Below are 15,810 nucleotides of genomic sequence, written 5' to 3'. Positions count from 1 at the left end.
AAAAAAATATGTTCTCCCAATGGCCACACTTTTTTCTTAACGAGTAATTGATATCAAGTTGCTATTAGGGTCTGAAACATCAAATTTCCAAAAGCTTTGTGCTAAATATGAAAGCCATTAAATAAAAACCGTAATTTTTTCACTTAAAAGTAGTTGCTGTCAAAGCAAGATAAAATTGCTGCGTGTTTACATTCATATTGCTGAAACCAGAATACACCTTCCTGACTCGCGCCCTCTCCTTTTATCCACAGCCTGGTAGTAATCGGTGTAGCCACAAGCCCCCCTCCACAGCACGGCGAAAATGCAGCGTGTAATTACTTCTTTCTGAACTATTTTCCACTATCAACCTGACTCTCTCTCTCTTCCTCAAGAACACATCATTTTCCCTGTTGTCATGGTAACATCCAACCCTCCCTCTTTTTTCTATACACCCAAGGCCACTCACTCGTTTTCTGCCCTGTGGATAAAACCAGACACATGCAGAGTTTTAAAGGGCCGTTTTACCCACCAGCAAACAGCTAAAACTAATACCGAGCACAGATCATACTCCGTTTGGGTGTGACATTCCAGAACGTCATAAAGGTGTGACAAACAAAGTGTTTCCTAAATTTTGGTCACTAATGCATTACCATCAGCAACTTTTCAGTGCATGCGTACATGTGTGCCACCCATCTGTACTGGTATGGTACTACTTCTATTGCACTAGTATGGCACTGCAGTCTTGTACAGGAACTCATCCACAAACTGACCATCCTTACGATTTCTTTAGGATTGCTTAACTGTTCCTCCTCCATTGTTATCTCAACTTTCTCTCTCTTTAAGAAGCAGAAGATTGTCCTCCTCAAATTGGTCATGTAGCTTAAAGAAATAGACACGGCCAGACCATTGGTAAGCCTACGTATGGTAAGTCCCTGCAACTAGATGTACATGCCCTATAATGCCATACAGTATAAGTTAGCACCAGCTAAGCTGTCGGGATTCCTTGTGAAAGTCAAGACTTTCATAGTTTCTATTGCCTGAAACTCTACTAATAAGGAAAATAAAGCAGAACAGCCTATTAAAAGATAAAGCGGCACATTGATGAGTTCATCTCTCTGGCACTGTTTTTTCCTATCAGCATGTTTGTTGTCAGCTCATAAACCAATTGGCTGCTTGTGCTGTTACCTCTTCACATGGTCCAGCTCTGGTATACGGAAACTGATACGGAGGCTGACGCCAGATCAAACTCGGGTACTTACATTGCTTGCATTTACAAAATACATTTCATGATGTACATTGTATTAGGCATTACAGAGCTGTACCAATGTGTTTCTTTTATATCTGTCTAGAGTTCAGCTAATTTTAAAGACTTATACTTTTCTTTTAAATTAGCAAAAATGCTATATTCTTTAACCATTTGCCCTCCAGAGGATTTACCCCCCTTCCTGACCAGGCCATTTTATGCATTATGACGCTGCGTTACTTTAACTGACAATTTTATTATTATACATATCCAGTAAAAAAAATTAATAAAATCAAATATCATAAATTTAGGCCAAAATGTATTCTGCTACATGTCTTTGCTAAAAAAAATCCCAATACGTGTAAATTAATTGGTTTATGTGAAAGTTATAGCATTTACAAATGGCGGTATAGATACTGGAATTTTTTATTTTTTTTTGCTAATAATGGCGGCGATCAGTTACTTACAGCGGGACTGCAGCAGGCATTCTGACACTGGGGGGGAACTGACTTGGTGTCACTGACATCCCCAGTGACACCAGTACAATGATCAGTGCTAAAAAAAAAAAAAGCACTGACACTGTACTAATGGCACTGTGCAGGAAGGGGTTAACATGAGGAGCGATCAAAGGGATAACTGTGTGCTGGGAGTGTTGTACTGGAGGGTGGTGTGTGTGGGCTTTACTGTAATCACACTGCTCTGGATGGCTGTGCTGTGCACAGCCATCCAGAGCAGTGTGCCCGAGCCAACAGGGAGGAGGACTGTTAGTAAACAAAGCAGCCCTCCTCCCCATCAGAGATCCTTGACAATCACCGGGCGCTGGCGGGTAATCAGCGGCCGGGACCCAGTGATTGACAGCCATGGCTGCGAATGGTGGCGCGGGTAGGGCGCGCGCCCCCTATCTGGAAATGCTAAATCATTTATATATATATATGTGATTTTGCGCACCCCTGATGCCCTGTAGCAGTATATCTGCTATAGGGCAGGGGGGATGTGAATAAAGTGGAACTTTAGTCAGAAAATTAAGTCCTACTAGATCACTTCAGGCTGGCCCCTTTTGCAGGTATAGCTACAGTATGTAAACATTAAAAATAAGTGCGTATAAAATGTAAAATCCAGTAATATACTGTCTCACCCTGCTCTACACATGCTCAGTTGCTCTCTATTTTTCAGCAATGTGCTGAATTTGTAGAGGCTGATGTGCTGACAGCCTAAAGATTAACCACTTGCCTTCCAAAGGACTTACCCCACTTCCTGACCAGGCCATTTTCTGCGACAAGGCTCTGCGTTATTTTAACTGACAATTGCGTGGTCATGCAATGCTGTACATAAATTAAATTTATGTAATTTGTTTTCCCTCAAATAGAGCTTTCTTTTGGTGGTATTTGAACACTTATGCATTTTTTATTTTTTGCGCTATAAACAAAAAAAGACTGACAATTTTGGAAAAAAAAAAACAATATTTTTTACTTTTTGCTATAAAACATATCCAATGAAAATTAAAAAAAAATCAAATTTCTTCATAATTTAGACCAAAATGTATTCTGCTATATGTATTGGCTAAAAAAAATCCCAATAAGTGTATAATAATTGGCTTACGTCAAAGTTATACCATCTACAAATGGCAGTATATATACTGGAATTTTTTTTTTTATATACTAGTAATGGCGGCAGGCATTCTGACACTGGATGGGAACTAACTGCCACTGACATCCCCAGTGACACTAATACAGTGATCAGTGCTAATAAAAAGCACTGACACTGTACTAATGACACTGGGCAGGAAGGGGTTAACATCTGTGCTGTGTTTTACATTGTCTGCTGTTTTACTTGGGAGACATGCTGCTTTGTATCTCTGTTGTGCAGAGAGATACAAAGCAGCATGTCCATGATAACAGGAGAGATCTGTATTGTTTACACACAGATCTCTCCCCTCTCAGCCCTGCTAACAATCACCAAGTCTCGGCCGGGACCCGGTGATTGACATCCCCAGAAGCCAATAGCAGCGCGGGTAGGGCGGCGCTCGTCCCCTACCCGGAAATGCGAATCACGTATTTATACATGAATTTGCGCAGCTGTGCCACCCTGTAGCAGTATATCTGCTATAGGGCGGAGGGCAAGTGGTTAAGGCTTGGTTCACATATATGCATTTTGTGTTTGATGCTTTTTGTAGTTTGTTTTGCATATTTCTGCATGTGGTTTTGACACATTTTTACTGCATTATGTTCAGCTCTTTTTTTTTTTTAAAGTGGAATTTTTTTTGTTGCTAGGCAGAATAAAAATGCAAAATGTGGCAAAAACCCGGCAAAAGGGCACTACCATGCAGTTCAGCAGCTTCTCCATAGAAATCTATTTCAGCAAAAATGCTGCTTTTTGCTTTTAAAAAAGTCCCTGACCCTTTCCAAAAACAAAGCAGCTCAAAAGAGCATAGATGTGAACATGTTCCATAGGAAACCATGTTAAATGGACTGTAGTGCGTTTCTGCAAAAAGCACTAAAAAATGCATTGGTGTGAACAGAGTCTTAATGCTGCTCAGGGTCTCTGGGCTTCAACAAAATGGCAGCCTCCGGCAAGAAGAAACAAAAGCAATGTTGGAGGCAATTTACAACACACACTTATTTTGGCAGCGTAATTGTTAACATAGAATGTATGTTCCTTGGTAAAGAACATTATTTTTTATCAAGTTATTATGGGTAAATCACTGTGATGTACAACTACACTAAAATGCCAACACAAACTACAGACTCAAGAGTGTTACTGTAATTTATTATGTAATCTCTTTTATTACGGACTATTTTCCTTGAAGACCTGGCATAAACTAACTCTGTCCTGTGACTTATGGTTTTAGATTCATCCTGTATTCCCAATAAACTGTATTGTGAAACTCTTGGTTATACTTTCCATGTACAGATACCGAATACCTATACAGCATTTGGTGTCAAATTGTATTTCCAACTCGGAATCTATTGTTTACACCCTAAAGATATCCTTAAAGAAGTCTGATTAATTCTGCATTTAACACCCTGTCACCTAGCAAAGACCCATACAAATATAAAAAAGTTGTAGTGCGTAAGTGCTATATACGCTGCATATATTCAGTAGATCCAGTATGTAAATGTAGTGCCAGGCTGACAAGCCAAAAAACCACCCTGTATACACAAAGGATGTGGTATTTGTGTGTACTCAGAGAACCTTTCTATTCACATATATCCTTTAAATATTTTCTCTTTAATAAAATATTTATGAACTGCAAATTTTGTTTGGAGAAATGAATAAAAAATGAGATGTGTATCAGTCTGGGAGCTTGGAACATCTGCCAGTTTCCTTCCTCTTTTCCCTTCAAGGCTTTCTGCAGTGAGGGCAATTTCGGATGAGACAAAGCAGTAAACAAGGGTGAATAAAGGCCATTTCAGCAGCTCTGTAATTATCCTGTCTCAGGTGAGATTCTCTACGCTTTCCTCAAGCAGAACAGAGCATTGAGGCAGAAGCATTCATTGTGCACAGCCTGGAGCACACTTCCAGAGCTGACCTCCTACATATACAGTATTAGTGTGTATGAGTGGAATGTGACTATCACTCAATGTATCAAACCTCTAATAATCTAAGCCAGGATCATTTGCTTGATCCTGTTTATAAACATAATAAAGAACTAGAGCAGATTTTGTGAAGATACCCAGACATTGGCCACCCTCCATCTCCTTAGAATCAACAATGAGTCTATAATTTAATTCCTCAGATCATGTTTTAGGAGACACTCAAACCTGTCTTCTCTGGTGGTGTTAACGCGCAAAAGTGTCGACATGCATTGCTCTAAAGCATTATAAAATGTCCTACCTGCACCTTTGTTTTTCACTGTTGTAAGATGTACATTGATCATGTAGTTTCATGGTGTCATTTGTTACCCTCTTTGCACAGCCCATAGAAGGGTAAATCGTCACATTCCTGTATCAGACGTTTTTTCTTTGTGGTTAAACACGAGGCATGTGGTATGGCACTAACAGGTCAATGCATGACCACTGTCTGCAGTCTGAGAACTAACATCTCCTGTGAAGAATCTATGTATCCCACAATCCCTGGGTCTCTCAGTTTAGTATTCTTTGGGAGAAAGCTAAACAGTAATTAGATCTGATACAGACACAAAACAGACAGAGCAATGCGGGGAAGAGATGTGTTTCCTCACATTAGCTCTCCCACACTTCTGATGCAACATAGAGGACTTGGCAAGGCATGAATTGGACACTGTGAAACCCTGAAAATGATATGCTGGTGACATATTCTTTCTCTGACTGTCATCGGTTGCAGCTGATGGTTGCTGCAGCACCCGCTTACACATACAGCCATTTCTTCAGGTACGTGTGCACTGGGACTTGTACGTTGGAATGTTCAGATGGATGGGGACTCTGTTCGGTGTTGTTCATATACACCAGCCAATAAGTTGAAGACCACTGACTAAAGTATAACTAAAGGCAAAACTTTTTTTTTTACGTTTTGGATAGAGTGGAGAGAGATCAGAAGCTAATGGGACACAGATGGTGAGGAAAAAAAAAAACTGACAGGGGTTAGGCAGCAATAAACATGTTGTCCATGATGTTGATGAGTTGAAAGCAGAAAAAAATGGGCATTGCAGTATGTTGTGTATGGGGCTGCATAGCACTAGACCAGTCAGGGTGCCCATGCTGACCCTTGAGCGCCTACAATGGGCACGTGAGCAGCCGTACTGGACCAGAAAGCAATAGAAGATAGCCTGGTCCAATATTACATTTTCTTTTACATCATCTGGATGGCCGGTTGCATGTGGTCGCTTACCTGGGAAAGAGATAGCATCAGGATGCAGTATGGAAAGAACGCAAGCCGGTGAAGGCAGTTTGATGCTTTGGGCAATGTTCTGCTAGGAAACCTTGGTCCGGTCATTCATGTGGATGTTACTTTGACATGTACCACCTACCTAAACATTGTTGGTGACCAAGTACACCCCAATTCATGGAAATGGTATTCCCAGACAGCAGTGTTCCCTTTAAAGAAGATAATGTGCCCTGCCATTGAGAAACACAATGAGTTTGAGGAGCTGATCCATGGAGGCCTTGCCTCACAATTTAGAGGACTTAAAGTGGAAGTTTAGTCAGAAAATTAAGTCCTGCTACAACACTTGAGGCTGGCCCCTTTTGCAGGTATAGCTATGTAAAACATTAAAAAGAAGTGCCTATACTGTTTAAAATCCAGTAATACACTGTCTCACCTTGCTCTGCACATGCTCAGTTGCGCAGTCTATTTTTTATCACTGTGCCAAAAATATAGAGGCCGATCTGCTAATAGCCTAAAGACTTAATTTTGGTCAGGGGCTCTGGGCTTCAGCAAAATAGCAGCACCCAGCAAGAAGAAACAGGAACAATGCTGGAGGCAATTTACAGAGCACACTGATTTTGGTAGTATAACTATTATTGTGGAATGTATGTTCCTTGCAAAAGAACATTATTTTTTATCAAATTGTTATGCACTTTACAAGATCTGCTACTGACAGCTTGGTGAGAGACAGCACAGCATACCTTCAGAGGTCCAGTGGCATTCATGCCTCGAAGAGTCAGGGCTGTCTTGGTTGCAAATGGAACCTACTCAATAGTATGAGGGTGGTCATAAAGTTATGGCTGATAAGTGGATATTCATCAAAGTAAGTTTCTACAGTATGGATCAACAATCTGTCTATTATAGAAAATACAATACAGTCTATTATAAAAAGTTATGATCAAAACTCTCATCAAAATCAGACGTATAGAATAGCAAAACCCCATTTAAAAGATTTAGAATGTTCAGTACGGATTAATCTGCATGGAAATGTTCTCTTGAATGTAATTTAATATTTACCATAGATGAATATTCAAAACACAACAGAAATAAATTATAATCATGAGTTTCACTTGTCATGTTGGGTCTTGCGGTGCTCTACATCTAGTCTAGGCTAGCCTGAATCCAGCAGGGTGTTAAGATATACATGCCTGGCAGGAAATTGTACTGGAGACGATACAATTTCTAGTTGTATGGGAGATGATAATAAAGTGCCTTCTTTAATAGTGCATGTGTATGATTGTCAGCCTTTGAGCAGTTAGGAAGATTTATCAACTCTGCCACACAGCAAGACAGTGACACACTTTATTAGTCAGATATGCTATCTGATCACAGCTTGATTCATACATTATCCCCTCTTCTGCTGAAAAGTAGCACTATGCCAATATGAAACATCCCTGACCCATGTAGGTGTCTGTGCTTTAAGCAGAAAGTACTGCAGGGACTGTTACAATTCTTGTATATGTCAATGAAATTTTCATATTCCAGGACTGCAGAAGCTGAGGTTCACAAACAAAAAAAAATATATGATTACATCCTTTGCTACAATCTAGGCAGCTAGATCTGTTCTAGAGGTGCCCCTGATTTTGAGGTATGTTGCTTGATAAATTCTCACCATTTCCCAACACAAGAAAAATCCAGGTGCACACCAGAAAGAACACGCACAATTCATTGCACAGCATTTAAACTGCTGAGATTGTTACCCCAAAGCAAAATAAAGTAAACTGGCTCAAAGGGCTGAATATGGAAAATCAATAGACCAACAACTACATAAAGTTGAACCAATCAACCAGATAACATAAAACTAGGATATCCAGAATTTGTGTCCCGATTTGTATCTGATGGACTTATAGGTGGCACCAGGGGATTTAAAGACATCTGATGTCTTCATAAAGAAAGTCTGCTACCCAGAAAAGAAAACTAATAACAAAAACAAAAAAATCCACTCCTTTTCTCTTACCTGCCTCTACATTGTGCCCACTGTCACGGCCTTCTCTCCCCAAAACTCTCCCAAACATTGGGTTCACTTGATACCCTCTACACTTTTCTTCTGCACATAGTGCTCCATCTTCATACACTTTGCACACTTCCCTTCTTACATTGGCTGATGTCATACCCTCCACATTCCTCTCCTGCACATACTGACTGCTATCATACCCTCTGCTTGCAAGGATGACTGTCATGACCTCCGCACTTCTAACCCACACCTTCTTCCCACAAAAATGGTCCCTGCGCTCTTCTCCCATGCACTCTGCACTCCTTTTCCCACGCACATCCTTGGTCGCTTTGATACATTCTGAAAGCTATCATACTACCCACCATGCTGCTCAAAGGTCATACCCACCATGCTGCTCAAAAGGTCATACCCACCATGCTGCTCAAAAGGTCATACCCACCATGCTGCTCAAAAGGTCATACCCACCATGCTGCTCTGTGTACATACTGCCTACTTTTATATTCTCTATACTCCTATTCTACTCATACAGCCTTCCACATACCCTTCACACTTCTCTCCTGCATATACTGCCAGCTGAGCTGTTAAGCCTTTGCAGTTCCCCTTTTTCGACTACTTTCACACTGATCCACCGCAAAAACCAGAGCAAAAATGCAGAGGTGTTTTTACCGCGCTTTCTGAGCGTTTTTAACCACTTGCCTACTGGGCACTTATACTCCCTTCCTGACCAGGCCAATTTTCAGCTTTCAGAGCTGTCGCATTTTGAATGACAATTGCACGGTCATGCAACATTGTACCCATATGAAATTTTTACCATTTTTTTCACACAAATAGAGCTTTCTTTTGGTGGTATTTACTCGCCGATGGGTGTTTTATTGTTTGCGCTCTAAACAAAAAAATAGCAAAAAAAAGTTTTTCTTTGTTTCTATTATAAAATTTTGCAAACAGGTAATTTTTCTCCTTCACTGATGTGCATTGATGAGGCTACACTGATAGGTAGCACTGATGGGCAGATGCACGCCCTCGGTGGCGATCAGGAAAGCATTTTGGGAGGACATCATATGATGCCCTCCCAGAACTGGCCGGCCGCAGTGAAGCCATCTGCGGTCAGAAAGTGGTTAAAGGACACGTGACTTAAAAACTGCACCAAAATCGCTTCTCAGAGGCGTTTTTGAGCCACTTTTCACAAGTTTTTTAGGCACTTTTCGAGCATTTTCCATTGAATTCAATGGGAAGAGGCGTTTTTGGGGCATTTTATTTTTAACTTACCAAACATGCCCCAAAGATGCTGCAAGCAGGAGATTTGACACCGCACGTGTAATGTCTCAGTGTGAGAACATACATACAGGTAAAACTCAAAAAATTAGAATATCGTGCAAAAGTTCATTTATTTCAGTAATGTAACTTAAAAGGTGAAACTAATATATGAGATAGACTCATTACATGCAAAGCAAGATAGTTCAAGCCATGATTTGTCATAATTGTGATGATTATGGCTTACAGCTCATGAAAACCCCAAATCCACAATCTCAGAAAATTAGAATATTACATGCAATCAATAAAACAAGGATTGTACATAGAACAATATCGGACCTCTGAAAAGTATAAGCATGCATATGTACTCAGTACTTGCTTTGGGCCAATTTTGCAGCAATTACTGCCTCAATGCGGCGTGGCATGGAAGCTATCAACGTGCGGCACTGCTGAGGTGTTATGGAAGACCAGGATGCTTCAATAGCAGCCTTCAGCCTCTCAGAAAATTAGAATATTGTGAAAAGGTGCAATATTCTCGGCTCACAGTGTCCCACTCTAATCAGCTAATTAAGCCATACCACCTGCAAAGGGTTCCTGAGCCTTTAAATGGTCTCTTAGTCTGGTTCAGTAGGAATCACAATCATGGGAAAGACTGCTGACCTGACAGTTGTGCAGAAAACCATCATTGACGCCCTCCATAAGGAGGGAAAGCCTCAAAAGGTAATTGCAATAGATGTTGGATGTTCCTAAAGTGCTGTATCAAAGCACATTAATAGAAAGTTATGTGGAAGGGAAAAGTGTGGAAGTAAAAGGTGCACAAGCAGCAGGGATGACTGCAGCCTGGAGAGGATTGTCAGGAAAAGGCCATTCAAAAGTGTTGATTACTTTCACAAGGAGTGGACTGAGGCTGGAGTCAGTGCATCAAGAGCCACCACACACAGACGGATCCTGGACATGGGCTTCAAATGTCGTATTCCTCTTGTCAGGCCGCTCCTGAACAACAAACAACGTCAAAAGTGTCTTACCTGGGCTAAAGAAAAACAGACTTGGTCTGTTGCTCAGTGGTCCAAACACCTCTTTTCTGATGAGAGCAACTTTTGCATCTCATTTGGAAACCAAGGACCCAGAGTATGGAGGAAGAATGGAGAGGCACACACTGCAAGATACTTGAAGTCCAGTGTGAAGTTTCCACAGTCTGTGTTGATTTGGGGAGCCATGTCATCTGCTGGTGTTGGTCCACTGTGCTTCATTAAGTCCAGGGTCAACGCAGCCGTCTACCAGGAGATTTTGGAGCACTTCATGCTTCCTTCCACAGATGAGCTTTATGGGGATGCTGACTTCATTTTCCGGCAGGACTTGGCACCTGCCTACACTGCCAAAAGCACCAAAACCTGGTTCAATGACCGTGCGATTACTGTGCTTGATTGCCCAGCAAACTCGCCTGACCTGAACCCCATTGAGAATCTATAGGGCATTGCCAAGAGAAAGATGAGAGACATGAGACCGAACAATGCAGAAGAGCTGAAGGCTGCTATTGAAGCATCCTGGTCTTCCATAACACCTCAGCAGTGCCACAGGCTGATAGCTTCCATGCCACGCCGCATTGAGGCAGTAATTGCTGCAAAAGGGGCCCAAACCAAGTACTAAGTACATATGCATGCTTATACTTTTCAGAGGTCCGATATTGTTCTATGTACAATCCTTGTTTTATTGATTGCATGTAATATTCTAATTTTCTGAGATTGTGCATTTGGGGTTTTCATGAGCTGTAAGCCATAATCATCACAATGATGACAAATCACGGCTTGAACTATCTTGCTTTGCATGTAATGAGTCTATCTCATATATTAGTTTCACCTTTTAAGTTGCATTACTGAAATAAATGAACTTTTGCACGATATTCTAATTTTTCGAGTTTCACCTGTAGATATACATCCACATACATAGGGAACCGTTTTTCTTGAGCTTTTCAGGCGCTTTTTTTTAATGCAAAAACGCTTCAAAAACTCTTCAGTGTGAAAGTAGCCTTACACACAGAAAACACGAAAACACTACAATATGTTACACACGGGTTTAACTTCTTGATGACACTTCTGTACATTGAACTACTGGGGAAAACCTTTCCCGTTCTGGAATGGGCACACTTTTGCTGGATTTATATATAACTGACACATAACTTTTAAGGCTATTTATGCTGAATGCTTACATCTCATGCAGATATGGGGGCGAGCTTGTAATGAAAACTGCTATTTATATCTAACCAAATAATACAAATTGTGCACATTATACTTGGCACTACTCCAGGTATGCATCAAAGCATACAAGGGTCTACTTGAAAGATTTACCAAATATAGAACATGACACAGCAGCATAGTGTGCAGTGCTTGACATGCTTGAAGATTTCAACACCTGAATAAGGCAAACTTTCTGGCACATCCCAAGCATTACATTCTTACGAAGCCCAGTCCTCGTGCATTAACTCCACCATCACTCCTTCCAAAGGGTTGCAGCAGGTGGAAGCCATCATCCCAGCATTATTTACAGGGCTAGTATGCTTCTTTTTTAAACATGCTTTTAAACATGCATATGCCAAATAGTATACAGTTGTGGCCAAAATTATTCAACCCCCACTGAAATTGAGTGTTTTGGCCAGTTTGACATTGCTTTTGATCATTCAGTCATCTTGCTTACATTTACATTAAAGAGGCACTTGTAGGTCAGACAAATATAACATAACAGTTATAATGAAATAACCACAAATGTCTTTTCTGTGCTCACAGCATTATCAGTTTTATTCAACCCCCAAGTGACATTCAATCTTAGTACTTAGTACAGCATCCTTTTACAGTTATAACAGCTTTTAAACGTGAAGCATAGCTTGACACAAGTGTCTTGCAGCGATCTACGGGTATCTTCGCCCATTCTTCATGGGCAAAGGCCTCCAGTTCAGTCACATTCTTAGGCTTGCGCACTGCAACTGCTTTCTTTAAGTCCCACCAGAGGTTCTCAATCGGATTTAAGTCTGGTGACTGCGATGGCCACTCCAAAATGTTCCAGCCTTTCCTCTGCAACCATGCTCTAGTGGACTTGGAGGTATGCTTGGGATCATTGTCCTGTTGAAAGGTCCAACGTCTCCCAAGCCTCAGGTGTGTGACGGACTGCATCACGTTTCCATCCAATATCTCCTGGTACTGAAGAGAATTCATGGTACCTTGCACACGCTGAAGCTTCCCTGTACCTGCAGAAGCAAAACAGCCCCAAAGCATGATTGACCCTCCACCATGCTTCACAGTAGGCAAGGTGTTCTTTTCATCATAGGCCTTGTTCTTCCTCCTCCAAACATAGCGTTGATCCATGGGCCCAAACAGTTCTAATTTTGTTTCATCAGTCCACAGAACACTATCCCACAACTTTTGTGGTTTGTCCACATGGCTTTTGGCATACTGCAGTCGACTCTTCTTATTCTTTGGAGACAGCAAGGGGGTACGCCTGGGAGTTCTGGCACGGAGGCCTTCATTACGCAGTGTGCGTCTTATTGTCTGGGCTGAAACTTCTGTACCCACATCTGACAAATCTTTTCTCAGTTCCTCAGCAGTCACACGGGGACTTCTCTCCACTCTACGCTTCAGGTAGCGCACAGCAGTCGAAGTCAGCATCTTCTTTCTGCCACGACCAGGTAGCGTTTCAACAGTGCCCTTTGCCTTGAATTTGCGAATGATGCTTCCTAAGGTGTCTCTTGGTATGTTTAACATCTTTGCAATCTTCTTATAGCCATTGCCCTTCCTGTGAAGAGAAATCACCTCTTCTCTTGTCTTCCTGGACCATTCTCTTGCCTTCACCATGTTTGTAACCACACCAGTAAATGTCTAGAAGGAGCTGAGTATCACAGTCATTTTAAAGCTGCCTAATTGGTGCTTATTATGCTTGATTGCTGCTCGGTGACATCCACAGGTGTTTTCAATACCTGATGGAAAGCACCTGTATGAACCTCTGTTCTTCAGAGTGGTAGTCTTTAAGGGGTTGAATAATTGTGGCAATGAAGAAACCACATAAGAACCATTTACTACTGTATTACATAAACAATTGATGTCATTTTAGTTGCATTTGGGTAGTTACAACGTCCTTGTAGGATTTGATTCTGAATACAATTCCAAATGTACACTATAGTCCCTAAACCCCTTTACAGCATTGGGGGTTGAATAATTTTGGCCACAACTGTACATCATTTAAACTCACTTTTCTCGCAGACTCCTCTTTGGATGGATGCGCTGTAGCAGATCTCACCTGCATTAACATAAATAGTCATTGATTAGCAAATAAAGGGAAAGTACACAGAATGAGTCAAACACTGCAATTTAGCTATCATTATCAAATCAATATTTGGTATGATCACCCTTTGCCTTAAAAACAGCATCAATTCTAAAAATTCTTTTAGGTACACTTGTACACAAATTTTGAAGGAACTCAGTAGGTAAGTTGTTCCAAACATCTTGGGGAACTAACCACAGATCTTCTATGGATGTAGGCGGTCTCAAATCCTTCTGTCTCTTCATGTAATCCCAGACAGACTCGATGATGTTGATATCAGAGCTCTGTAAGGGGCCACGTGATCACTTCCAGTACTCCTTTACACTGAAGATAGTTCTAAATGACATTGGCTGTATGTTTGGGGATGTTGTCCTGCTGTAGAATATATTTGGGGCCAATTGCACACCTCCCTGATGGTATGGAATGATGGAAAAGTATCTTCCTGAATCTCTCAGCACTGAGGTTAACACTTACCTAACCAAATCTCTAACTCCCTTTGAAGAAATGCATCCCCAGATGCAAAAGGAACCTCCACTATGCTTCACTGTTGCCTGCAGACACTCATTATTGTAGTGCTCTCCAGCCCTTCGTGAACAAATTGCCTTTTGCTACAGTCAAATATTTCACATTTTGACTCATCCATCTAGAACAGTGGTCTCCACACTGTAGCCCTTGGTTTGCCTTTATCTGGCCCTTAAGGCATAATTCCTGCCACTGACACCAACAATGGGGCACTATTCCTTCCAATGACACCAACAATGGGGCATAATTCCTTCCACTGACATCAACAGTGGGGCACCATTCCTCCCATGGGTAACAACTATTTCTCCACCTAATAGCAAAGATCGGGCACTGTTTACTCCCACTGGACACAGCCGGCCCCACTAAAGTCTGAAGGACAGTAAACTGGCCCTTTCCTTGGAAAGTTTGAAGACTCCTGGTCTCGAGCACCTGCTGCAAATTTTTTGCACCCCAGTTTCTATGTGTTTGTGAATAGGACATGGAAACCAGGCTAAGCGACTCAATGCTGCACGAAAAAACAGGAATTTGGGTGCAGAAAAATAGCAGCAGGTGCTCACGACTAATGAGTCAAAATTGTAAATATTTGGATGCAGCAAAACAGTGAAGCATGACGGAGGTTCATTGTTATTTTGGAGCTGCATTTCTGCAAATTGAGTTGGAGATTTGGTCAGGATCCATGGTGTCCTCCATGCTGAGAGATACAGGCAAATACTTATCCATCATGCCATACCATCAGGGAGGCATGTGATTGGCCCTAAATGTATTCTGCAGCAAGACAACAACCCCAAACATGAACTATCTTCAGTGTAAAATAGAACAAGGAGTCTTGGAAGTGACGGTTTGACTCCCACAGAGCCCTCACACGAAGAGACAGAAGAATTTAAGGCAGCCTACATTCACAAAAGACCTGTGAGTAGTTCTCCAAGATCCATATGATTAAGCTCCAAAGGGCTGAGTGAAATGCATTGGGGACATGGCCTGGCTGAAGCCCAGGCTGAAGCTGTCATTCACTCTCTCACCAAGGGTTTGTTCATGATGTGCAGCATGTGGACATATCTCCTACTGCATTGAAGTTCTCCAAGATGTTTGGAATAACCTACCTGTCGCGTTCCTTCAAAAACTGTGTGCAAGTGTACTGTGACAGTAGGCAGGTGAAATCACCTGGTTGCGTCCTGGATGGACGATATATTTGTCCGAGGTTCAGGCTTTATGGGGATTTGTACCACTAGAGGGAAGTGCTGAGTCCTTCAGCACTGAGGTAATGAGCCCAGCTGAAGGTAGTGGGCTCATTAACACCTGTAAAAAACTTCCAAGGGTGCTTAGGGAGTGGCTCCAACCTGGAACCAGATCTGTGCCTGAACTGTCTGGGGAGCTGACCTGTTATCTGTGTGCAGAGAGACCAAAGCCTGTGTGGCTAGCCTCCAAGTACTAGCAACTGGGTATAGCAGCAGGCTGTACCTAGTGGGTAGCTAGGGAAAGCTGTTGTTGCAGTAAGTAGCCAAGTTGGCCAGGATTTATTTTGATGTTTCTTTTTGGTTTGCCATTTTTTTGTAAATATTGTAAATAAATTGCACCTGTTTGTTTTCACCTCCACTGTTGTTGTGCTGTGCCTGTCTTTTTGTGTTGTGCACCCATCCAGGGGGTCACACACACCCACTGCCGAGCTAACCCTGTTACATATGGTGGAGGACCGTGGGCAGTTGTGGTAACT

General features: G+C 41.7%; 1 protein-coding gene across 3 annotated transcripts in view; it reads right to left on the bottom strand.

Annotated features, from left to right (window-relative positions):
* VPS8 (VPS8 subunit of CORVET complex) overlaps nt 1–15,810 on the bottom strand; it is a 300,342-nt gene that overhangs the window by 13,337 nt on the left and 271,195 nt on the right. For 2 of the 3 annotated variants that reach the window (XM_089671617.1, XM_089671618.1), the window contains exon 45: nt 13,506–13,553. The exons of the other annotated variant lie outside the window; for it this stretch is intronic. In XM_089671617.1, coding sequence (XP_089527743.1) covers nt 13,506–13,553 — 48 coding nt within the window. The remainder of the gene's footprint in view (nt 1–13,505; nt 13,554–15,810) is intronic. 3 annotated transcript variants of the gene reach the window in all.

Source organism: Staurois parvus, unplaced genomic scaffold (genome assembly GCF_062004578.1).
Source record: "Staurois parvus isolate SC_StPar_1 unplaced genomic scaffold, SC_StPar_1.0 ptg000011l, whole genome shotgun sequence".
In the NCBI taxonomy this organism is placed as follows: domain Eukaryota; kingdom Metazoa; phylum Chordata; class Amphibia; order Anura; family Ranidae; genus Staurois; species Staurois parvus.
Note: the sequence above shows the minus strand (reverse complement) of the source record. Positions and strands in the feature narration are given on the sequence as shown.